The sequence below is a fragment of the Eutrigla gurnardus genome (assembly GCF_963514095.1).
Source record: "Eutrigla gurnardus genome assembly, chromosome: 11".
NCBI classification, from domain to species: domain Eukaryota; kingdom Metazoa; phylum Chordata; class Actinopteri; order Perciformes; family Triglidae; genus Eutrigla; species Eutrigla gurnardus.
In genome coordinates, this window is record NC_139925.1 from 15,344,626 (window position 1) to 15,370,510 (window position 25,885).

The window sequence follows — 25,885 nt, forward strand, 5'->3', positions numbered from 1 at the left end:
TTATATGACATTTATTGCCTTTGGTTACTTTTCACGTGTGTTTAGATCAAACACAGTATGATCAGTTAAAGACTGACTGATTGTCATTGTTTTATCTTAATAAATATATATGCACAGAATATCTTTTCTCTCTTTTTAAATTCAAGCTTAAATTGATGTTTTTGAATTAAGCTTTAAAGTCTCGTCATAATTTATTCCCCTTAAACGTGTAATGTATGATGATGATTGATGTGGCCGCTTGCTGCTAGCCTGCCTCTGCACAGGTTCTTGCAGACTAAATAATTTTTGACTGCTGTGAAAATGATGGAGTGACGCGGGATATTTCGTTAGATAAAAGCATATTGTGAATTTGGGAAATAGAGATGAGGAAAGCAGCATTCCTCAATGTGTGTTTGAGAGAGTGCGTGACAGAGAAAGGGGAAGGGAAGGTGGTTTATTTCAAGCAATTTTTCTCTAAGTTATTAATAATATTAATGTGAATTTCAGCATTAGGAATTAATCTTATTAAACTATTTGGTGCAGCCTTAGTTATGGATTTGGATGTTGAGATAATGTTAAACGTGGCACCCAGCACAGACCCTTAGATGTTTAAAAGGGAGCTGTTGTTTAAATAAAGGAGACATGGCCGTTAAATAGATTATTTTTAACGTTGAGATTTAAAATAAAATGTCCACACTCGTTTATAAATGTGTATTCATGTGTATTAATTGCAAAAACGTCCAGACAACTGGACGATATGAAAATATTAATGATCGCCCAACCTGCAGTGGAGAAGTGTCGTTTTCCCAAAGTAAATGATAAGGCTGGCAATACTCTATATTCTTCTTGTTTGCCAAATTGAAAAAACCAACAATGAACCACACTGGTTGATATTTTTATTCATTACTGCAGCTCTGTATTAACTTATTTTTGTCAATCTCTCATAATAATATTTATTAACCCTTGGATGAAAGTAGTCCCCAACAAATTAACAAATTAGCTTTTAGAAATGTTTGAAAAAAACACAATTCCCAGCTGTTTTTGGAAATGTCTTAGATTTTTCCTTTTTTTTAAAATTCAACTTCAGATTTGTGTCCCATTTTCATAGACTTTTGTCTTCAGCTGGTACTTAAAGGTGCGACGGTTAGAGCCACAGAAAAGGTTGAAACACAGACTAATGCACCAATGAGATTGAGTGACAGTAAAAGAAATAGAAAAACGCCAGCTGTATCTTTTCAACACACACTCATAGGGAATAAAATAGCTACAAAGACTAGAAATCTAGAAATAAAATGCAAAAGAAAACATTTATGCACAAAAACAAACCTCACATGAGAGAACATGCATAACACTGAATGCAGTGTACCATTGCTGTACCCACAGATGTGCCAGTTGACAGTACAAAGTTTGAATAGTCTGTGACAAGTGGCTGGCTGAAGGGGAATAACACATGGAATTTAAAAATGTCACCTCATTTAACGTGTCTTGACACTCTCTAGACACAGTGTATGTACTCTTGTGTTTGTGTGTGTGTGTGTGTGTGCGTTCGCGCTGTCAGGCCGACACGTAAAGCCTGTTTTTTTTTTCTAATGGGGAAAAGGAATATTTGGACATTTTATCAATCGGCATTATTAAATCCTGCTTGCTTGAGCTAATCTTGGCAGACCGGAGCGAGGGGGAAGCGAGAGAGCGAGCGAGACAGAGAGTGAGAGAGCAGTGATGTCTGCCCCACGAGGTGAAGAGAGACCGCCTGTAAGCCGCTTATTATATCGACTACCACCTTTTCTCTCTCCTCCTCCGGCCCTCCCACCCTCCCCAGTTTTCTCCGTCGTTACCTCGCTCATTTTCTATCTCTGTCTCCCTCCCTCCCTCGCTTGCTTTCTCCAACTCATTCTATAACCCCTCATTCTCTTCCCTCCACAACTCCTTCATGTAAACACACACACACACAAATGCGTATACGCACAATAACACACACAGGCGGCACCAAGCCGAACCTTCTTGTTCAAAGCCAGAAGCGGAAAGCTGAAGTTTTATTCAAATGAATGTTTACTTTTTCAACTGCCAACATGTGTGTATTTGCCTGTGTGTGTGTGTGTGTGTGTGTGTTGAGAGAGAGCGAGAGAAAATAGCACCAAGAATGCAAGTGTGTGTACATTAGTGTGTGTTACATGCACAGCAGAAGGAGAAGGGCTGACAGTAGGTGATAAGCCAGACAGGCCTGCATGCTGTGATTATCACCCACCGGACCCCCTGTCACACACACACACACACACACACACACACACACACACACACACACACTTGTATACACGGTGCCCAATGAGAGAGTGTGTTGCGAGGATTTAAGATAGACAGACGGACAGACAGACAAATGGAGACGGAGAAGCCTTGGATCACAGGCAAGGTGGAAACCACAAGAGAAGCAAATGAACACAGACTGAGAACACAATGCATCCAATTATGTTTCCCTGAAAACTCATTGTTTTTATATCCACATTAAGGCGTTTTGATGTTGAGACGCTGGAATCAAAGCAGCTTCGTCACACTGGCGATGCCATAATTGCCTGCAAATAAAGATCTGTCGCTGAAATAACCATCAGTTAGTAACCGAGTCACTAACTCTCTCTTGGTCTCTGTCTCTGATTTAGGTGTGTGGCCTTCGGAAGAGGTGATGGCTCATTATTGCCTGCAGAAACGTCACATGTTCAAGTGAGTTATCCCTCCCTTTAAGTCCGCTCATTCCGCTGTCAAAAGACTCGACTGTTTCATCGAGAACACATGACCAGAAACCGTGATTCATCATCAGGATCCAGATTGTTCTTTTGAGTTTAGCAGGTCAGGGTACGTCGTTGTTCTAATTCAGGCAATGAAGAGTTTTTGAAGTATTCTTTGACAGTTTGACATCAATAAGATATTTACCACTTAAGAACTGAAACATATTGGATCCTAATCAAATTTGACACTCGGAAAGACGGTCGGCAGCAGAGTAACATCATGCGAAATTGCTTTATGATACAAATCAGTAAGAGGGCAATTACTCTTCCTGCACAAGTAAAGGCTTGGTCCCCGCCACGCTGTGTGGTCCTGTGTTGTCCTGCGTTGCTCTTTCCCCTGCTCTCGTCTGCTGAGCGCCGGCCTGCCCTGCGGCACGGGGCTGAAAAGCACCCGGGCACCTTTGATTTCCACTCAAGGTGGAACGTCACCCTTTGATTTCCTGTTTTAACATTCAAGAGGCGGGAGGCAAGGAAGAGAGGGGTATTGATCAGAGCAGCATAGTGAAGGTCAGCAAGAGAGGGAGGGAGGCAGGGGAGGGGGGGATGAAAGAGGACAGGGGTAGAGATGGAGAGGAAGGGGAGATGAAAGGAGGAAGAGGATGGAGAGAAGGGTTGATCGAGCATGCAAGCGACAGGATTCTCTCTCTCTGTGTGTGTGTGTGTGTGTGTGTGTGTGTGTGTTCTCTTCTCAGATTCCTGCTGATTGAGCTTGTGCTTCTCAATGTTCAGTATTCAGCTCTCAGGTTGATGGTTGAATTGATATTTCTTACCCTGCTGTGTTTACTGTGTGTGTATGTGCATGTGTTTGTATGATAGCTTGCGTGCGTGCATGTGTGTGTGTGTGTGTGTGCCTGTGTGTGTGTGTGTGTGTGTGTGTGTGTGTGTGTGTGTGTGTGTGTGTTAGTTCTGAACTGGCAGGTTTGGCTCAGCAAGGTGAACCTCACTCCCACTCTTCACTCCCTCCCTCTCTCTCTTCCAGGGGTGCAGTGTGTGAGTTAGGAGGAGGTATGACTTGTCTTGCTGGGCTCATGGTAAGTCACACACACACACACACACACACACACACACACACACACACACACACACACACACACACACACACACATAGAGAGAGATACACAGATATTTGCGAGAGAAGTTGCTTGACTTCACTAATGAAATTGACCCTCACCAATCAACACACAAACAGCATGCACACAGTGTCCATACCTATTCATATACATGGCGTTCACGTCCTGTGGGCTCTTCAGTGTTTGCCACCTTCAGACACATTTATGGAATATCTTATCTCCCTTAATAACTTCTGAAATCATTAGCGTTGGATTCATATAACTCAAACACATTCCTTAATTGTTAATGTGGCAAGCGTGTTTGTACCTTTTGCTGTTTTATTGTCACATTGAATTAAGCAACATGGAGTCAAGTAAGCATATTCATGAAACACAACCATATCCATAGTAACAAGGTCAACTGTGCTTTTTCTCTTGGCTTATGAGTTCTCTGCTCAGCGGAAATTGCTCTCATCAGCGTTGCTACTTTTCATTAACATCACAATTACCTACGTCAAGGTAGACCTGACGGTGAGATACATTACTTTGTGAATATGCTCCACTTGTCTTTCAGTTCCTGGTAATAGAAGGGTTTTGCATAAGGAACCTCCCTCACATTTGATTATATGAAAACCATAATCACACAAAAGACATTATATGTTATTATCACAACTTATTCACCAATTTGATTTTGATTAATGGGCTAATTGTAATTAACACACCCTAAATACTGCTTTTACAATTTTATATTTACAGTTTGGGGGGGGTTAGTTAATATGGAATCCATTATAAAGAATATAATATGCACTTTCATTTTGCTCATGAGCGCATTTACGCGATCATCATACCAGATACTTCTAGCTGTAGCTTGGCTCTTAAAAGCTGTCCCTGTATGGTAGCACACACACACACACACACACACACACACACACACACACACACACACACACACACACACACACACACACACACACACACACACACAGACATACCACAGTCTTTCTGCTATGGGGTTTATTAGCCAGGGTCTTAAGGGTCCCTCCACATAGCAGGCGTCAGTGTCCCATCGATCTGCTAGATGCCATTCAGTGTGTGTGTGTGTGTGTGTGTGTGTGTGTGTGTGTGTGTGTGTGTGTGTGTGTGTGTGTGTGTGTGTGAGAAAGCCTGGTTTTATCTCTTGGCAGTCAATACACCATGTTTTGACATTGGTGGCTTGAGATGGAATCCTTCCTTCACACCTCTCCTTCTCCTCATCTCTGTCATCCGTCACTGACACCACATTCAACTCTTTCCCCCTCTGCTGGCCGTGTGACATTAAGTATTCATGTATTTGTTGCATTCCTTTTCCTCTCTTGCACACTTTGCCTTTTCATCATCCATTCACCCCCTTTCTTAAAGGGCATGAAATTAACGTTGGCCATTATTCATTACCACTTGGTGGCGGAGGAAATTTGCATCGTGGAGAGTTCAACTTTGGTACATTAAGACTGGTGAAGGTGTCTCAAACAATAGCAAAAAAGTGTGTTGGCATTGCCCACATTCAGCAATAACATTACCTCCACTGGGGACTGCCACTCATTACTATTGTTTTGGACTTAAGGACTACTCACTACTCTTTTATGGAATAACAATGAGCAGAACGTTTACAGAGTGTGTAACTTCGATAACCTTTGTTTAGACTGAGGTGTTTGTTAACAGTTGATGGAGCCTGACTGCATGTGTGTGTGGTGGAGGGTTGTTGCAGCGCTGGGCTGCTGATCTTTCAGCTGGATGCCCTGGTTCAGCCTGGAGGTCCCTTCCTCCATTTTAGCAGATGGTGGGACGCACAGCGCTCAGTGACCCCCTCACACACCCTGCAGGGCCTTAACATGTGTGTGTGTGTGTGTGTGTGTGTGTGTGTGTGTGTGTGTGTGTGTGTGTGTGTGTGTGTGTGTTCTGTTCAGAAGTGCTCATACACTTGATATGCCACATCATGTGTTTCCCATATGCCATACGAGTCAAGATTACATTGAATCAGCCGTATAGGATTTGTGCATACCAACACAAAAGCTACTTGCACTACTTGCACTGTGCCCACACACACACACACACGGCAACAGAAACTGACAGCCTGACACACACTTGCTGATATAAAAAGGCATCTGCAAAGAGGAGAGAATGTGAAATGATGGGGTTATAGTAAAGCACACACCTCTCTATCTATATCTCCCTCACGCAGAGACACACAGTGCAGCACAAAGCTTTCTACCCGTTCTCCCGCCTAGCTCCCTTCTCCCTCTCTCTTTCTTTTTTCCTTTCTCACAGTCTGCGCCGCAAAGTTATATGAAGGGCATCAGGCAGGCCCGGCGAGCCGAGTGCAGAGTGACAGCGGCGAACGGGAGTGATGGCTCGGCCCGATAAACACCCAGCGTCAAATGAAAAGGCTCTGCGCTTGCCATCATCCCCTGTCACAATGCAATTACTGAACAGAGTGATAGCAAGATAGCAGCCCCAACCGCTAGCCACAATGATAAAAGTATTGACTGATTTGATTGAATGATTAAAATAATGCAGACATAAAAATGGGGGTGAAGATAGAGAGGGAAATGGCAGGGAGGAGAGGGAGCAATAGAGAGAAAGAGAGTGGGGCGGGCTGGGCTGGGCTGCAAGAGTGAAGCTTTGTAGATATGGTTATGTCATGATTGTGTGTGTGTGCGTGTGTGTGTGCGTTCAGATGTTTGCTTCATCTAAGGTTGCCTCTGGTTTTGTTCTTTTGTTCTGGGTTGTTTCATTTCTCTGTCTCTCTGTCTCTCAGGTTGCCATTTGTGCTGACGCGAAGGAAGTTCTGCTATCAGATGGGAACGAGAAGTCCATTCAGAGTATCCTTTCATCGTCTTCTCTCCTTCTCTTTAATCTCTCTATCTCTGCCTCATTCCCTGAGCTCACATTTATTTATACCTATGTATATAGATTTATTTACGTGTCTATTTTTTTTTATTAGTTGGGGTTTCGTTTAGAAAATGTGCTGTTTGCCTGTCCACAAAAATCAAGGAAATTGAATTGAAAATTAATTCACTTTTTTTTTATGGAAGGGGAAACAATCTCACTTCTACTATCACACGTGTAACAGCATTTAAGTTGTGATAACTCAACATAAATGTACATGATTTTTTACATTTTACATAAAATTGGGCACGACCCATGAAATATATGATTTTTTACATAGGGTGTGACACACACACACACAGAGAGAGAGAGAGAGACACACATATAGACACCAATCACATAATTGCCACCCTGTAATAGTAGTGCTTAATCAGTCATAAAATCATTGTGCCAGCTGTTATTGTCTATTAAACATCTTGTCATCTAATCCATTATTATGGCTAATCAATTCTGCTAGTATCTTCATCTCTCCCGTGCTTGATCGAGACTCATTTCTTATGCAATCTATTTTCTGCAGTGGCTGTACAACATGCTGTATAGGCAGTAACGTAAACAAAAATGTAGACGGCGTGCCGCATCCTTGTTGTTTCAGCCTTAAAATTGGAGAAATGCTTGGAGTGAAGGAAGAATAGCCATCCACCTCGTTTTAGGCACAAGCAGCAGATGGGGCGCCAAGAGAAACAAATTCCCAGCATGAGCGCTCAACATGGCATCTACCAATCCTAGCTGCCCACAACGCCATGTTAAGAGCACAGTAATTGCCATCCTGTCAGATTGGTTCGAGAATTCATCTGATGTTCAGGCTTGGGTTAGGGCTTGATGAGTGTTTTGGAAACAGGAACAATCAAGGTTTGTTTAAAATGTTTTGTGTGGGTAAGGTTTAGGCCTATTATTAAGTTTTTAGGACAAATCTTTAGGTGAAATTTTTTTTGTGCCAACATTTTGTTCTTTGAATGGGTTATTGATCAACTCTGTCAGCTTGCAAACCGCATCTTGCTCTTCTTTTCTACCCATTTTACACTTCTCCCTGTCTGATCTCCTTTGTAGCCTCTTGTTCTCCTTCTCTTTTCTTCCCATCTTCTTTCATCATTCTTGTCCTTTTTTTCCTCCCATCCTCCCAGATCCTGCTTTATTCATTCAACAACGTAACAGAAAAAAAAATCTCTTTTCACAGAAGCAGGAAATATAAATACACATTTTCCCTATCGACCGACATGGCACTTCCATATTTAGCTGTGTTTGCGATATTTGCCTCATCTGGCTTACAATGCTCCTCGACTGATCACAATAAGATCAGACAATAACACTATGGAGCCTGTAAAACACACACACACTTGGCCATGCAAACAATACACCATTGACCCGCCGCTTTGTTTCTCAGAACAAACAGTCAAGAGAATCGTGAGTGAATTGTGAGCAAATTCTCACATTGCAGACACTGTGAGGCATTTCCTCCTGCTGAGGAAGCTGTTGGTCTTAGGCTTGTGCTAATGGCCACTCTTTGTCTCACATGACCTTATGGTCCGGGCCAGTGTTACAAAAGAAGGAGATAGTGGGTTGTGATATGGCTACGTTTTATAGAGTGAAATAGATGAGAAGATATGTGGGAAAAGGAGTTGTGAATAGACGACATTAAAATATTTCTGCTGAATAGATTTTTTTTCCCCTTGCTTGGAAGTTGTTGACCTCATTTATAGTGCAGCGACACACCATAGAGACGAGAGACTCTGTTGACCTTGAATACTCATGTTGAAAATCAATTGAAATGTTCCATTAAGAATGATTGACGCATGTCATTGGCTGCTACTTGTCTACTTCAAGTGATGGGAGCAAATATTCCTCCACTTTAATGCTCAATAGTACTCAAATCGCTCTTTCACTTTTTTCCTCTTCACCTCCTCCATGTGTCGGTGCATGCGCTGACCTCTCCCCCAGTGGTGTGGTGGTGATGAGATTACAGTAAGCTGCTCTGCTCTTCGCCCTGTCATCCCTATGTATAATACACTGATGCACAGGTGTCCAGAGTGTGTGCAACTGTTTAGTGAGGCGAGGCATCACGTACCTGCATCTACATACAGACGTCCGCTAACCTACATACTATTGTGCGCCTGGGAGAGTTCTTTGATTTTTGATCGGCTCTCCGGCTATCAATCCATCCATCAACTTATTACGCATTCCTGCTCTCATTCTCTCGTGCTCTTCGTCTTTGTCGATTGGATTTGTCTCAGCTCTTTGCAGGCTTTAAAGACAAGGAAATCCTAATTGAATTGCTTTGCAACTCCACAAGCCAGTGTATTACTAGACAACTTGACATCAATCGCCCTGCCTTTGTGTGTGTTCATCTGCGTGTGTGTGTGTGTGAGAGTTTGTGTATCTATGGTTAAAAGCTTTCCCATTGATTCAACTAGAGGCTGCTGTGATCTGCTTCTGCAGTCTGGCTCTCTATCCCTGAAGATCATCTCTGCTCACTCATGCTGTCTCTAACCCTCAAGTCTAGTTAAAGTCAGATCTGAGATCTGTTTCTAACCACATTATACGTGTAAGAAAATAATTGCTGAAAAGACTGAACTATATGGTACAGAATTGTGGATTTAGAGTGTTTTTCACCATTTTTGCCTTCTCTAGAGGGCCGCTCCCAGCATATAAAATAATGCTTATTTTTTATGATTTTGAAACCTAATTTATATATATAAAATGTCATCATTCAAATGTGGCTGGGCGGTTAATAACACATTTCCCTGTAAACTGTAACCTTACTATCTTTTCAAGGGACAGTTTGTATGTATATTTGGCTAAATTAATTTAATTTTTTATATGCAGTTACATTTACAAATACACATTAAACTCACTCACACACTAGAATTGCATTTGAGTGTGTTTAACATCAAAATAAAAAACAATCTAGCTTCTGTGTGTACCAGTTTTCATCTGTGGTGCTGCCACCGGGTGCCTGAGATGCAAATCATCAAAATCTACACATGGTGGCTTTAATTTGGATTTAAGTCCACTACAGGCCTAACTGTAAGGAGTCAGTACTTTTTTTAATAAATTATTTTGATCTATTTGTACACTTATTTGGCCATGTGTACTGTATGCAAGAGAACATGTATTTCATATGATATGAGATCATCACGCGTTGCCCTAGAGTTGAGGATGTAATGTGTGTTTCTATGATGAATCCTTGACCGTGGCACGTCAGATGTACGAGGGCTGGCCGAGAGAAACAGGCAAGCTGGAAAGTTTGGGTCAACACAGGTTTCTGCCAGGTGAGACGATGTTTTTGCTCTTTTTATCTTTCTTAAAACGTTTCCCGTGTTAGACCTACCTCCAACTAACTGTCACCATAACATCAAGTCCTGTTGTATTTGACTAATACTTTTTAACTATTGGATTCTTCATGTGAAAATAGTGTAACAATGTATCGTTATCTAGTGCTAAATATCTGTTAGCTCATTTCCATACCATTGTATCATACAAATGTCTTGTATGAATTCTATGAAACCTAAAAACAATCAAATATATTTTATCTCTTACATTTTTCCATTCTTAAATTAAAAAGATCTTTTGTTGGTTACATACGGTAATATCCATTCTTTGAGTAGATAAACAGAGAAGGTGTGTGTGTGTGTGTGTGTGCGCCTGTGTGTGTGTGTGTGTGTGTGTGTGTGTGTGTGTGTGTGTGTGTGTGTGTGTGTGTGAATGCACATAGTCATCCAACCAAAATGAATCCTTTATAGAGGTCCAGAAACCATCGAAAGGACACACACATGCACACACACACATTCAACTCATATGCAAGGACGGGCAGAAACACATTTAATTGTTGCCCCGTCTCAAAAAGGTATTTTGTCATTGACTCATTTAGCTCCCCTACCTCGTCCCTCTTTCCCTCTCTCTCCGATTCTCCCTCCTGCGCATATTTACATGAGTGGAAGATGGAGTGAAAAAGTAAACGTATAATTAGGCTACATTACTTTGATTGTTTTCTTTTCAGATTATGTCTGCTGTCATCGCCGCGCCGCGAGAGAGGGCGAAGGGCATGATGCGATTGGACAAGGGGAGGGTGAGGGAGGGGCGTGCTGCGTGATGGTGTTGGCACACGCACGCGGATGTGTGTGCGCATGTTGAGACCTCCCGCCGTGAATCGAGATTGTGTTTCTAGCGGAGCCTAATGTTTTGTTTACTGAGTGTTAATAATGCCTAATTAATAATCCCCCACTCTGCCTAACAGTCTGGGAGAGAGTGTGTGAGAGAGAGAGAGGGGGAAAGTGGTGTGGAAAAAGAGATGGGCGAGAGAGATGTCAACACTACGAGCATCAGTACCAACCTCACACTATCCGGAACAACCAAATTATATCAGAAGAAAAATAGATCCTCCGTTGATTATATACTGCAAAAACGTCCTCAAGGAAGTACCAAGTGTTCGATTATCTGAGCATCAAAGGAGAAAGACATGAATGAAATACAGACAAAGAATCTGGCCTTTGAAAGGGTGGACACAACCAAACCTGGCAACCCAGAGAGAACAGACTCAACCAGTCCTGCCATCAACAGCCAGTCAAGCTAAACTAAAATGTCAAATTTTATTGTGGCGTTGTGTTATAGTGTTTTTCCATTCATAACCATTGTAGCAACATTGTAAATCTGCTTTAGCAATCGCCATGACAATAAGAAGAGAGGACAGTGTGAATGTTCTGCAACGTGTATGTTCTGTGTGTGTGTGTGTGTGTGTGTGTGTGTGTGTGTGTGTGTGTGTGTGTGTGTGTGTGTGTGTGTGTGTGTGTGTGTGTGTGTGTGTGTTCACATGGTATGGATATCAGGTGTCATGTCAGAAGCTCCCTCTCTTTACCTCACAGATGACTCCCTGACACTTTCTCCAGGTTCCTACTGGCAGAAGAACGGCGGGTGTCAGGGAGCTCAAAGTGTTGGAAGGAGGGGAGAAAAAGCCGCTGAAAGACAAACTACTGTTTGATCGCTGTGCAGTTTCCTGAACCTCGGCTTTCTTCTGTCACCAGCTTTGCAAATACTAAACTTTCTTGCCTTTTCTCTGTGTGTGCCTACAGGGTGTTGAGGTGGGACTGTGAGTCGGACATTTCGGCATTAGAGGGTCACTTTGACACTGTCATGTGTGCAGACTGGTAGGTTCACACACACACACACACACACACACACACACACACACACACACACACACACACACACATACATTCATCCCAGTGTGTGTGTGTGTTCATGGCATTAATTTTCACTTTTGCGTGACAGTTCTCGCATGGCGCCCCACCAGCGTGGACCTTCCCCTGTCATGTCCACACAAACTCTCTCACACACACACACACACACACACACACACACACAGACACACACACACACACACACACACACACACACACACACACACACAGACATGCATACATGCGCAGATGGCCGCCTGCCTCCATTTTACACCAAATTGCCTCGTTTTCATGCTTGGTGTCCCAGCAAATGGATGACTTAGGCAAATTGCAAATAATTGCGCCTTGACAAGGAAGGAGACAGAGTAAGATAAAGGAAGAGTTGAGGGCGGATGGAGGGAGGAGTGGAAATGGAGATGGAAATGGAGAGATAGAGCAACATAAACATAACAATTAGCCTATCGTTCATTGAAATGTAGATCTTGTGGCCAATTGAGAATAACATCTTTTTTAATCGCTCCATTGTACTGTGTGAGGTAAAATGCATCGGGTGTTTTTAGTGTAAGCTACAAAGCAACATCTTTCATCCAAACAGGAAGAATGGAAGGAATGATCCCTGAAAGCAATTGAGTTAGCGTTGCTCCGTGATTCCCTTCTTTTACATTTGTTTGGAGCAAATCAGTCAAAAAGGATGGATTGTGCAACCTTGACCTTGTACAACACACACACGCACACACACACACACACACACACACACACACACACACACAGGTTGCTCATTGTAACTACTGCATCCAGGGTCCTGTTGGTACACACCTGCAACTGCGAGATGAAGAACAATGATCTCTTATGTATTCTTTATGATGGAGAAATGTTCAGAGCATATCAACAATGACATTGACGTTTTAGGAATGAAATTTAAATCAGCAGCATTTACTCCAAGTGATCTAGAAACCTTCTTCGAAGGAAAACAAAAACAGCCAACCGCTAGCTAGTCCAGAGGTGTAGGAGGAGGAGTTCACTATTTTTTAATTTGGCCTCGACAAGGTTCAGGCAACCATTAGATGGCTCCGGACAGAGAAGCGGAGGTTTTGCCCGTAATGTTTTAGCAGGAGAGGAGAAGTGCTTACATCGTCTGTCGGACGGTGTGAGGAAGACTTTTAGGAACCTCATGCTACTTCCTGGTGGAGCGCACTGTGTTCTGTAGGTGTGAGGTATCAGAGAGTGTGAGAGATTCACCCGAGGCGCTCGTAGCAAGCCAAGATAGGTCAGTTTACCACCACACCTGCACCCTGACATACACACAAACACAGACGTACACTGACACGATGCTCACCACTCACGAAAGTGCTGGTCTGTTTTCTGGCCGCACAAAACCTGAACAAATTTAACTTGTGTACAGTATGTGTGTATCTATCTGCACAAGTGTGTGCATGTGTGCTAAGTGCAGCATTAGCAAACGGCGTTATCATTATTGTAATGTCATGGTCATTACAGGTAATAGTCAGGTACAGCACCCAGTGAGAGAAAGAGAGCCTGCAGCTAATAGAGGATATTTTACAGTGGACTAATGTGAGTGTGTGTGTGTGTGTGTGTGTGTGTGTGTGTGTGTGTGTGTGTGTGTGTGTGTGTGTGTGTGTGACAAGTGCATCATGTGAGAACGGAACAAACTGCATGTGATGTTTTTTTTATATTGCAGGTTCTTCAGATTTCACATTTTCTCTCAGTGGACGCACGCTTTAGTCATGGCTCCATGCTGCAAGATGCTTTTTCTCCATGGCGCCATCATTTCCGTGTGTGCGTGCGTGTGTATGCGGATGAGTCCACGTGTGACTGTGCGATAATTGTAGTGGTGGTGGTTGAAGAGTGATGGCTGATGTATCGTGGTGATGAACACCTCCGAAAAGGTCAACAGCGCAGCTTCCACTCTGATTAATTATAGCTCCCACCGGTAGCAACGGAACCACCGCTGAGACGGGGGGCGGGGGGCAAGGTAAGGGGAAGAGTTTGATGGAACATTGTAGCAGCAGTCCATTATGTGCTAAGTTTTTTTAATATACTGCCAATGCTTGAAGGGTATATGGAAAATAACATGTAGTCCTGTCGTGGATTTTGCCATTAGAAAGTGTGAATCTACCATTCACCCACTGACTGAACATTATGACCTGCCTCTCTATGTGATTCCATAACAAGGTCTGAATCATAGTCGGTTTACTACTTGACGCCATCTCTATATATTAAATGTCAAGGCCAGCCATACTACTAGCCGGTCACAATAGCTGTTTATTAGAAATACTGCTGCTGTTGGTATACTTCTGCTGAAAAGTGAATACCCCCTGGGCAAAATAAATTTCACCAGTGACCTTCATATGAATATATAAATACAGTCCTACCAATTTGTCACAAAAATAGGAAAATGCCCACCACTCAATATTACAGAAAGTCACTCACTTTCTGTAAATAGCTTACTCTGGAAATGTTGTTCTACCTGCTCTCTTCCTTAACCTTAGCAAATGGAGTTCAAGACACGTTTCCCCATAATAGAAATAAAATAAGTTGAAGAGTACACAGTCGAGCTGAAGGGTGGTAGGAGAAAATGGGTAAAGAAACAAGTAGACAATGAAGAGAATGGGAGGCAGAGAAACAAATGAAATCAAACAAATGAAGGTGAAAAACGGAAGGAAGGATCACGACTTTGAATACAGATTTACACACAGGATTTTTGTGGCTAATCATGAACCAGTATGCAACTTTACACACGTGTCCAGCTGTGAAACCTTTGAGACGAACAATATTTGGGTATTAAGCAACCTTGACTTTTTTTATTGGGGGAAGAAGGGGTCGATTTGAACTAGTCAACTGAGGAGATATGACAGTCAAAAGTGATTTACAGAGAGAAAGACAAATAGTAGCGAGTGTTGTGTGCCTCCTCACGTGTGTGTGTGTGTGTGTGTGTGTGTGTGTGTGTGTGTGAGAGAGAGATTCGGGAGGAGAGGGGGATTCCTGCAGCAGGCATGTGGGTGGCAGAGCATCCTTGGCTGGCTGCTGGCATGTCTGCTTTCTCCAAAAGCTGTCCATGTGTGGGCACTGAGATAAAGCCCTGTTTATGTGTGCTAGCTTATACATGCCATCACCCACAGGTTTATGAAGCTTCGTCATCTCGGCGGTGATGACACAGCCTAATCCACAAATGGCAAATAGGTTTGTGGGTGCAGTATGAAGCCTGGTTGCTGAAACATGCCTACCTAGCTCGAAGCTATCACGCTAGCTATGGCTAACCAGGCTACCAAGCTAGACTAAGAAGCTACTCTGTGTTGCTAGCTAACTTTCACTCGCCAAAAGAAGAAAAAAAATGGAGCACAGACTTCTTCAATCAGTCACATGAAATCGTTCAGGGTAACGTTAAAACTCTGTTCTGTCGGATCAGTATTTAGAAAAAGTCGCAGTTGAGGGATGCTGTTTGGCATTCCAGGATTTAGTTGCTGATGTTGAAAACTGATGGGGGGCACAGAAGTCATCGGTCAGCGGCCGCCTATCATCCGACGCCCGCACCGTGTCCAGCAGGATGCCACGCTGCAATTAACTGCACAGCAAGATATCTATTTTTCCAATATTTGCATGAAATTAGCAAAATGGCATTTCAAGCAATTCATAACCCTGGCAATAAAAGCCCTTTCTTCTCCAATGCAGATATTCTGTTCAGCTCCTGTTGAGGGACAATGGTGATTGACTTGATTTTGGAGGCAGCCTCGAGTGGCCATTTGAGGAACTGCCGTTTTTGGCATGTGTTGCCTTGATTTTTCAGCCTTGAAGGTTGCCGCTTGTTACAAACACTCACAAAGCTCTATGTAATGTCTTGGTAAAATGGCAGAATATGTGATGGCACACTTTTGCACTTTTGATGGCATTGAGACGAGTGAATGCAGCTCAGTGCTTGCAGACCATGATGGATGTTTTTTGATCATTTATGTTTAATTTGTTGTACAAAACATCATCACCCTCTTTTGGGCCTTGTAATTCTGTGCTTTTAACTGCACTACTGATCAGAATATTTCAATTCTGCAGGATGTTAAATGAGACATTTTTAATAGAATTAATATAGCAGCAAACAATGTATGGTTCTCCTACAGCAGTACTTTGTTTTGTTCTTATTGGCAGAGAATTAATTTAGTGCTGCATTCTGTATGAAATTGAGCTCTTTCATAATTTTACCTGAAGGCCATAGAAATCTTTTAAAGACACTAACGTACGGTAAATAAGAATGACATTTTATTTATTTATAATTTTATTTTATTTATCTTTTTTTATTTTCAAGTGATAGTGTACAAAATATGTAAACCTCTTTTTTTCTCATCAGGGCTTAAATGTATCAGCGATAAAAATGTCATCAACATAACTTGTTCAGCTCTCATTCCAGATGTAGCTGTACTTTTGTTAAACTATTTGGATCTTATTTCTTTTCCCAACAACAATATGAAAACTGATCTAATGGTAAGTTAAGTGATTTAAGATTCAGTTTCAGTGAAAATGAATGAAAACAGAAGAGGTGCCCACCATCTTTACCACTTCATAGTTATTCTTAGAGGTCCACCAGGAAAAGTGTAAGTCGCTTACTTAGAGTGACTTTCAAATACACACTTGTAAACGGCTTAATGTGATGAAAGAGTGGAGCCAGTATTGTGCTGCCTGCTCGTTTTGGTATTAACTGGGTTTTTAAGAGGATATAGGTTAACACACTTACTGCATTGCACTTAGCTCTATATTTAGTGTTTGTGTGTGTTTTTTGTTTCTTTTTGTACACACGGTCACAAGGCTGTGTTACTATTCCATCCTTAAGTGGCATATTTTTATTTTCCCACATAATAACACGTTGTAAGAGTGAATTTCCCCATTGGTCTGGGATCTGAAAAAATAAACAAACTTAAACTTTTTAATAGCTGAAAGGTTGTCCCTCCACATCTTGACTTTTAGCAGAACATTTAAAAAAATGTATCTGAGTAGCACTGTTTTTGTCTCATTCAAACCTGGAATGGACTGATATGATATTATGAGTACGCTAATGTTGTAAACCTGAAATAGTTGCCTAAGTAATACATTTGAATATCCTGTTAATGCATATAAATAATATTTAAAAAGAAAAAACAAGAATCTTAACCCTTAAATATCCCCTTGTGCTGAAAATAAGGCCAAACAAGAGATGTGTTTCCATGGGCTCACCCTTGCAGCCTTGACGACATCCTGTATTTTCACATGTGTGTGTAAGTAGACAAATATAGCAGCAACACACACACACACACGTTTTGTGCCCTTTGACCTCCCGTCAGGTTTGACTGGAGTTGACCTGGCTGTCCTGAGTTGGAGGGGTCAGTGTGAAACAATAGGTCTCTGACAGTCTGGGGGCATTAGGTGACTCTAAGGGGGGAGACCACTGGGTTAGAGAGTCAACAAATAATACACTGGCATTATTAGACTCCCACCCAAACACTGTTAATAGACTGTGAGACAGCAACACTTTGCATTGTCTAACTTCTATTACACTTTTTAAGTGAAAAGATGCCATTTAACAGCTGTAAAAGAAGTCAGAGGTAATCGACACTTGTCACTAACATCTAAAATAATAAAAACTGAATTACTGAGTCAGAATTATAGAAGAATGCAGCGCACACAAGTTGAAGGTCAGCAAGAGGGGTATACAATACAACATATGATTGGGAGGCAAGTACTGCCAATGGCATGTAACCTAAAGTGGCTTTTCCTTTAAAGATTTCCTCCCAAGTTTATGCTTTATTGTCTTCCCCTCTTATGAGTGAATGTGCTTTTGATATTGGGACTATTTGTTCAGAATATCTTAAAAATGTAAATCTTTCTGTTCAGGTTAACAATTCCTGACCCTGCAATAATCATTTTAAAGTTTTTATTTTTTTTTTGTCTTACATTCATGGGAATTTGTTATTAGGCTTACTTGATGTCAAATCTGTGACTTTATTTGCGAAGTCACAATGTTGTAGCTGTAGATGTAGACACCTATAAAAGAAAGCAATGACGGTGGCTCTTGTTATTTAACTATTTTAACTGCCCTCTTAATGACACTTTGTCCTTCCTCTGCCCTATGGTGTGTGTGAGTGTGTGTGTGTGTGCTTGTGTGTGCGTGTTTCAGCTGTTGCCTCCACCCAACTAGCTCACTTCCTTGTTTTCCTCAGCACTCACTTTTCCCGTGAACTGATATCGGTGGCAAAATAAACCAAACACAAACCTCTCACCTTTCAAGGCAAATAAACTTTGCACCTCTGTCTAACCTCAGAAGAACAACAAACTTCACACTTACACCCACATCCTGGTTTCGGTTGAGACCCTGGGAGGGTAAGTCCTGTGTTTTGGGTGGATGTGAGCAGAGATGCGGAGGTGACATTCTGTGACGTGGATCAGGAGGATTTTGAGCGAGGAGAGGTCAGAGGCGGTGATTGGAAAGTTACGTCCAGATTGTCACACCGATGGCCAGTTGGACGGATGTGTGGGATTATGTCAAATCTGCACTGTATTGTTGCATTTTAGTCAAATTACTCCACTCTCATCTGTGATAATAGGTACACACCCACTCTACTTACTTGCATAATGGATTGAAATCTGTCTTTGTGGATATAGAAGCAGGCGTTGCTTTATTTAGAGCGATTGGAGTCTATTTGGGCGTGTGTGTGTGTGTGTGTGTGTGTGTGTGTGTGTGTGTGTGTGTGTGTGTGTGTGTGTGTGTGTGTGTGTTTGTGTTGTATTTATCCCTGTCCCGTCTAAAAACTCATCACTATGTAAAATCAAGCTGTTTTCAAAAAGTAAATGATTTATTTATGATATTTTATAGGTATATCAGAGTTTGGACAAGTTAAAAGGAGCTACTCATCATGATCCCAACACATAAATTATCATATAACATTATATTTGTCAGTGTTTAGCTCACATTTCTCTTCTGTCCGCTGACAGTCTGCAGCATTAGAGAAATGAAAAGTTTGTGTCAAACTAACTACGGAAGCGGCGCTGAAGTTACATAACAAATTAATAACAAATCCTGCGTTGACATCTGGCTTCACACGGGACCCGGACAGGAGACGCTGGGTGGATGTCCTCAGAACTATCTCAAATCAATGTTTGTCAGGTGGTTTATATTGTGAATAAAAAAACATGCACACACAGACGTACTTACTTTCTTCCACACAGACATGCAAGTTACAGTAAAGTGGTGTTTAATGTAGAACGGAACCAGTTAATTTTCCGATTTAGTTTTCTTTTGTGTTTTGTTTTTGTTCTTATGTCTTCGTATTAACTTCAGAGCGCACACTCCAGGTATTAATTCCACAATTTCAAGGTGCTTTTGCACTGCTTTGAAGCGTCCCAGTAACAGTGTGTATGTGTGCGAGTGTGTGTGTGTGTTTACTGTCGCCGATGATATCTGTGCATGCCGGATTTTTCGGATGTTCTGCATTCCTCTCAGTGCTTCAGCAACAAGCTGAGGTGAATACACATGGAAACTCATCTTACTCATGCAAATTGTTTTTCCCTCCTTCTTCTTGTTGGAGGATTTATTTGTGAACAAAAGAAAAATAAATACTATGCTGCTTTATCTGGAGCTGCCATCATAAGAACGCATTCTAACCTGACTCTCCCGCTTCCTCCCAGTTTGTTTCTCGACCAGTACAGAGCCAGCCTGGTGGATGCTATAAGGAGATTACTGCAGCCCAACGTAAGTGTGTGTGTGTGTTTACTGTGGATGTATATATATCTACTTATCCCCTTCCTCTAAATCACCATCCACTCTTCTGAATCATAATTAGACCTCGCCCCAAAATCCTATACACATTAATAGTCTGAAAGGATTAATATCATGTAATGCTTTAATGCGTATTATGAGCAACTTGAATGCAGCGCTCTGATCTCCGTCTCTCCTGCCTTCCCTGGATCATAAATCTGAGGGAACCTCTCCCTTTTGGCCACACGATAAGACCCCACGCTGTGACAGCCAAAGCAAATGGGTGGGCGGGTGGCTGAAGTGGTGGGGAGCTCGAAGAGATGGGGTTGAGGTTCCTATTCATCTGAGGGTTGAGGCGTGCGTTTTAAGTACAGAGGCCAGAATATCTGTTCATGGAAAAGAGGTGACTGGAGACAAGCAGATAGAAAGGAGGAGGAGGAGGAGGGGATACAGGAGGGGATGAAGCAGGAGAGAGATGGATGGGAAGATGACGATATGGTAAATATTAACAGTGAGAAAGATGATGGAAAATACATCTCTATTCATTTAAAATTCCCAAAGGCTATAATTTGGTTTGAAGTTCAGCACCAAGTTCTCGAAGGGTCAGTTCTACCAAATAACAAACAAAAATAGAAAGCTGCAAGCTGAAAGGAGACATCGCTGTGGAACTACTTTTTACAGGAATCTCAGTGACGTCTACTACAAATACACCACAATAGGCCAATGAGGGAAATATGTTCAAAGAAAATCAATTATCTTTATTACATTTGTGAAAAACAGCAGAGGTAACTAGAAAGACAAAAGGATTATATTGTTAATATTACAAGCGGATTGCCGGCAGCAGTGACACGCGTTTCCTCGGCTGACGTTTCCGACGGTGACATGCGCACTAACACCTTCAACCCCAATACGTGTCTCGGTTGAAGCTGAATGCAGAAGCTGCTGTTGTCGAATGACAGACGTGACATCTGGCCATTGTTGTACATCTGTGTGTTAAGTCTCTCTTCATGTCTCTCTCCCTTTAATCCAGTGGAGATAATTTAGGGGCTAATATGATTTGAGTGTCGGCCATCAGACTGTTGCTGCCACAACAAGCTTTGCCAAATATTTAATAATTTGCTAAGCTGATTAAGCAATTAACAAAGCAATTAATTCTACTATCTAATGGCACTAATTTGTTGTTTCTGACAAAGGTGGTCCATCCGGTGGGCTGGATCCCCTTAATCAGCTGATTAGTACAGGGAGGAGTTGTTTGTTTGGGGGGTGGGGGCGGGAGGGTGCAACTGGATATACAGATTAAATATCATCAAGCGTTGTGATGTTCATGTGTTCATTTAGCGTGCGTTGTGTCAGTGACAATTCGTCGTGTTTATTTGCTATTTGTGCGAGCGTCCCTCATTTACTTTATTATTATTATTGATGAAATACAACTGGAAGCTGAAGGATTTCAAAGAAACATTGAACCTGTTGTTAATCCTCTTAGTATTTGCAAGACGTCTGTGATGCACAAGCACATTCAAACTGACACTTGCATGTGTGTGCTCACATTTATAGGATTGGTTAGGTTACTAGAGCTTTATCTTTGTGGTTCATCATCAAAATCAAAGGAAAGAGCGATATGCTGGCCCACTAACTGTGTGTGTGTGTGTGTGTGTGTGTGTGTGTGTGTGTGTGTGTGTGTGTGTGTGTGTGTGTGTGTGTGTGTGTGTGTGTGTGTGTGTGTGTGTGTGTGTGTTCTATCCAGGGCATGGCGTTGGTGTTTGCTCCACGGCGAGGTGAGACTCTGAGACTGTTTTGCGAGCTGGCCCAGCAGGCCGGACTCTTGGCTTCTCAACACCAGCAGTATGATGCTCAGGTCTGGGATGTTCACTTAAAGGTAAGAAGCCAGCCCATGGATATAAAGCATGACTCCAAAGCACTATATCCCGTAAAAAGAAACATTCAAATGAGTTGTTAAGTCACGTATAATACTAATACATTAATAATAGGGGACAGGGAATCCACTCGTAATTGAGACTGACATCATTCAAGTGTTGTATTAAAATGGTCGTGGATAAAAATATGTGCAGAATCTGTTGCTACGTAATAAAGAAACCAGTGATAATTCAGGTCACATAATCAGCACTAATAAATACCTGCGTATTACTCTCGTGGTTTTTTGTGAGACACAGCAGAGTGTAAAACAAGCTGCCTTAACTCGGCATGGCGAGGGAGACGGAGAGGACGGAGAAAAAGAGAAACGGAGTGACAGAAAGCACACGAGTAGGCAGTGTTAAAAGAAGTGGAGTCCAGCTGTTAACTCTATTACTTACACAGCTACAGAAGAACAGGACAGCAAGGAGTGGGCTAAATTGGTGCACACGCGTCCACCTACACTGGTGGGACAATTGGACAGACTGGCCATTAAAGAGCCTGTTAAAGTGGCCCTGAGCCTTAGAGAGGACAATCTCAGTTGTCTCCTTCTCTTTCTTTTGTATTTGCCCTGTAATTTAGCAGCATAATCGCTCACGCATTCTCTATGTAAGGAATCCTTTCCTACCGCAGTCCAGATCAGCAGACATTTACAGATTGGAGACAGGTCTAAGGCGCGGTGAGGTGAAGCAGCGAGAGGTCCGGTGGCCACAGCCACATGCGACGCCACCACACTTTGAGAGGCTTGAGTCCAGATCGAACACGCATCAGTATGCCTTTCAGATGGTGTTGCTGCGGCCGATGACATTTGGCATTTCTGTCACCACTTTAACTTGAGAACCCCTATGAATCGAGGACAAAATAAAGTTGGATCTTCTTTAAAACTGGGGTTGTACAAACAGTCAGTTAATGCGTGTTCAGGGGAGACATTTTATAAAGAAAGAACACCTTTCTGAACAGAAAAACATGGAAGATTTTTGATTGAATATTGAATGGATGAACAAATGTAAAGTACACTCAGTTTATGAGGCATGGCTTCAATGAGAAATCGTGGTTGGTGGTTGGTTTGTGGGTGGTTTTGGCCTCAGGTGGAGTGGGAACAACAGAAGAAGTTGCTTTAGAAAAAAAAGACAAAAGTCTAGAATTGTGAAGTCTGAATAAAAGGGGAAGGAAGGAAAGAAGAAAGAAAGCTGGGGGAAAAGCGAAAAAAGAAAGACGATAAGAGGGACAGAAAGAAAGATTTTTCTTCCGTGGCAAGTGGATGCTGCCATCGCCGTAAATTTAAAAGAAATACAACTTTGTTTGAAAAAGCTGCGGAGAAAATTGATTGGGCCTCAAGGCCACAGAATACAGTCATTGAATAATTCGACGGAATCAGCACCTCAACAACTTGGGAAAATTGCTACTCAGACCTGTTTCAATGAGCATCGACAACAGAATGTGAACAATGGGGTTCAGACTACAATCAATGTGGGATATAAAAAATAACAAACCAATCTGGAGTAATGCTGGTTTAACACTCTTTTCTTTGCCTTGCAAGCGGACTGTTGGAGCGTTAGGGCTCACATCCATCTGGGTGACACCCACAAACACACACCCCCCCACACACACACACACACACATACATGGGGTCAGGTGCTGCGTATGGATATGAGGACAAGTTGAAGTGGCCGCCTCATATCTGAAGGTGATTAAGTCTTCTCTGCTTATCTTCAGATGAACACTCTGAACAACCCCTGTGTGGTTTTTTTGTGTGTGCCTGACTGACCATTCTACACACACACACACACACACACACACACACACACACACACACACACACACACACACACACACACACACACTAACCACTGCACACAGCTAGGAAACAAGCTATATCACAATCACGCACAGACCAGACATCACTCAGACAGCATATTGGCTAGACATTACACACAAACACACACACACACACACACACACACACACACACACCGCATGATGATATCACAGTGAAACATACACTACAACCGTGCACACACACACACACACCAATGAGCAGCTGCTGCTCATTTGCACTACAGATTAGCTTTCTTCAGCCATATTTACTTTCAGTGGGTGGAACACGACACAAGAAAAATGCATATCAGAACCAGCAGTGGAACACACACTGCGGATTTTCTTTCACTGTGGCTTAAAATAATCAGAGATGTCTCCGCCTAAAGCAGGTGTAACCATTTTAAACCTAATAGTCTACAAATATTTACCAGCATATTATTACACTAAATTAACTTTTACTTTTGTAATTAGATTGTATTTAAATAAGATATGTGTGCAAATTTGATCAGTAATTTGTTTATTGTTTATGAAAAAATTAGCATTTCTATCATTACACTGATGTAGCAGAAGCTGGGTTATTAGTTTACCATTAGGCCACTGCATAGTACAGCTCAGATGTATGTATGATGCGGTTGAATTCAATGTCAGTACATCATAAAATGGTAAATGTTTGCACATAACCATTTCAAGTAATCAAGTGAATGTTCAATGAAATGACCTGTGCTCTACTCTATACGGAACCTTAAAGCTGTAGTCGAATCTGTCTTTATTTTAGATCGGTCAGTTAAAAAGATATTCCAGAGCTTGCGGGCGGCGGTGCCGTCTCTAGAAATGTGGACCACATGGCTACTATTGGACGAATTTTGGCTCAATTGAAAAATCTTTCAAATCGTAGACCAGAACTTTAAATCACACATCAGATTGCTCTAAGGCAGGGGGGGATGCCTTTTGTCAAACCTTTCAAATCGTAGACCATAGCTTAAAGTGTTCCCTTCATTTCTTTGAGAAGTACTTCCACAAATATGCTGTTGGTCAGAAGGGCGTCATCAGCCATAATTGCAGTGCAGACAGGCGACCATGAGCTGGCCAGTGGGGAATGTTCACGTGAACGACCACGCAGTAAAAGGTGTCGACTCGCTATATGAACGTAGCAAGGACGAACTTGCTTAGTTTAGCACGACTTAATTCTCTACTCGGGTAGATACGACTCCACTACTTCTTTACATTACTAATAAGTGTGTTCTGATATATTAATTCTCTGAATATACCACTTTGTACCTTTTTTAAGCATTACATCAGAGATAACTAACACTGTGTGAAACAAAACAGTCGGTAATCTTGTGTCATGAACGAGGCTAGAGATGGGCTGGACACAAATGCAGGACACAGGACTGGAGACAAGCAGGGTTTATTCCAAAACGAGCAGAGGTCGGTCCACAGGAGATCAGTCAGCACCAGGCAGCGGTATCCAAAAACATGAGGCGAAAAGATGAGGTCGAAAAAGAGACAGGCAGGGTTCAAAACACGGCCTACCTAGGGGTAAGTAGGTAAGTAACACAGTAAACAGAAAATGACTTACAACATTCATAAAATAAAGTAACAGGGGCAGCACACCAGACCGAGACATGACATTGTGTTTGTTTGCCAATGCATTTTGGATGATTAGCCTGGACGACAGAGTTCTGTAAACCTATAAGAGAATACGACATCATCCCGCTGAAAGCAGCAAAATGATAATACTGAGTTTTTGCCCCAACTCTGGTGTCAAGCTTGCAGCCCACTCCAATCAAAAGATGCAAAACAAACACATTCCCCGTAATCAGTGTAGTCTGCACATGTGTCATTTAGGCCGAGTTCCCTTCTCTTCATGCTCCCCGTGACCCACAAGCCCCTCCGTCTGGCACAGACGCTGTTAAACAAATGTACTCCCTGGTAGCTGTGGAAATACTGGCATCCCTCGCTCTGCCACGTTTGATTTGGTTTGGAATATGTTTCCCGTCATAACGTTTGCTTTGTGTGAAAAAAAAGAGTGTTTTTAGCAGTTCTTCGCAAATCATCTCTAGACCCCCAGCTCACTACTCTCCAAACACACACACACACACACACACACACACACACACTTTCGCCCTCCGACACAAACACACTTGAGGGACTGCAGGCAGCTGTGTGTGTGTGTGTGTGTGTGTGTGTGAGTGTGAGTGTGTGTGTGAGGCGTGTGTTGGGACGCACAGACAGGGCTAGCCGCGTTATCCTCTTATCCCCACTGTTGTGGAATAGAGAGGCAAGCAGCTGGAGGGACTGCAAGCAGCCTGATAATGCCAGCGCTATTTTCTAACCCGCCATCTTAATCTTGTTACTCAAATGGTTGTGAAGAGAGAATCATGAATTTTAATTTCTCTCAAACACACACACACACACACACACTTGCAAGAGAGTGTGTGTGCACATGTGTACATCCCCCGTCTCTCCCACATGCATAAATAGTATCCCCACTGTGTCCATGCACTCACACTCATTTCC

General features: G+C 42.3%; 1 protein-coding gene across 2 annotated transcripts in view; it reads left to right on the forward strand.

The window, feature by feature from the left end:
• Positions 1-25,885, forward strand: part of camkmt (calmodulin-lysine N-methyltransferase) — a 95,190-nt gene that overhangs the window by 63,162 nt on the left and 6,143 nt on the right. For both annotated transcript variants that reach the window (XM_084021974.1, XM_084021975.1), the window contains exons 4-10: positions 2,631-2,691; positions 3,736-3,787; positions 6,600-6,663; positions 9,930-9,996; positions 11,794-11,868; positions 19,567-19,630; positions 21,381-21,512. In XM_084021974.1, coding sequence (XP_083878100.1) covers positions 2,631-2,691; positions 3,736-3,787; positions 6,600-6,663; positions 9,930-9,996; positions 11,794-11,868; positions 19,567-19,630; positions 21,381-21,512 — 515 coding nt within the window. The remainder of the gene's footprint in view (positions 1-2,630; positions 2,692-3,735; positions 3,788-6,599; positions 6,664-9,929; positions 9,997-11,793; positions 11,869-19,566; positions 19,631-21,380; positions 21,513-25,885) is intronic.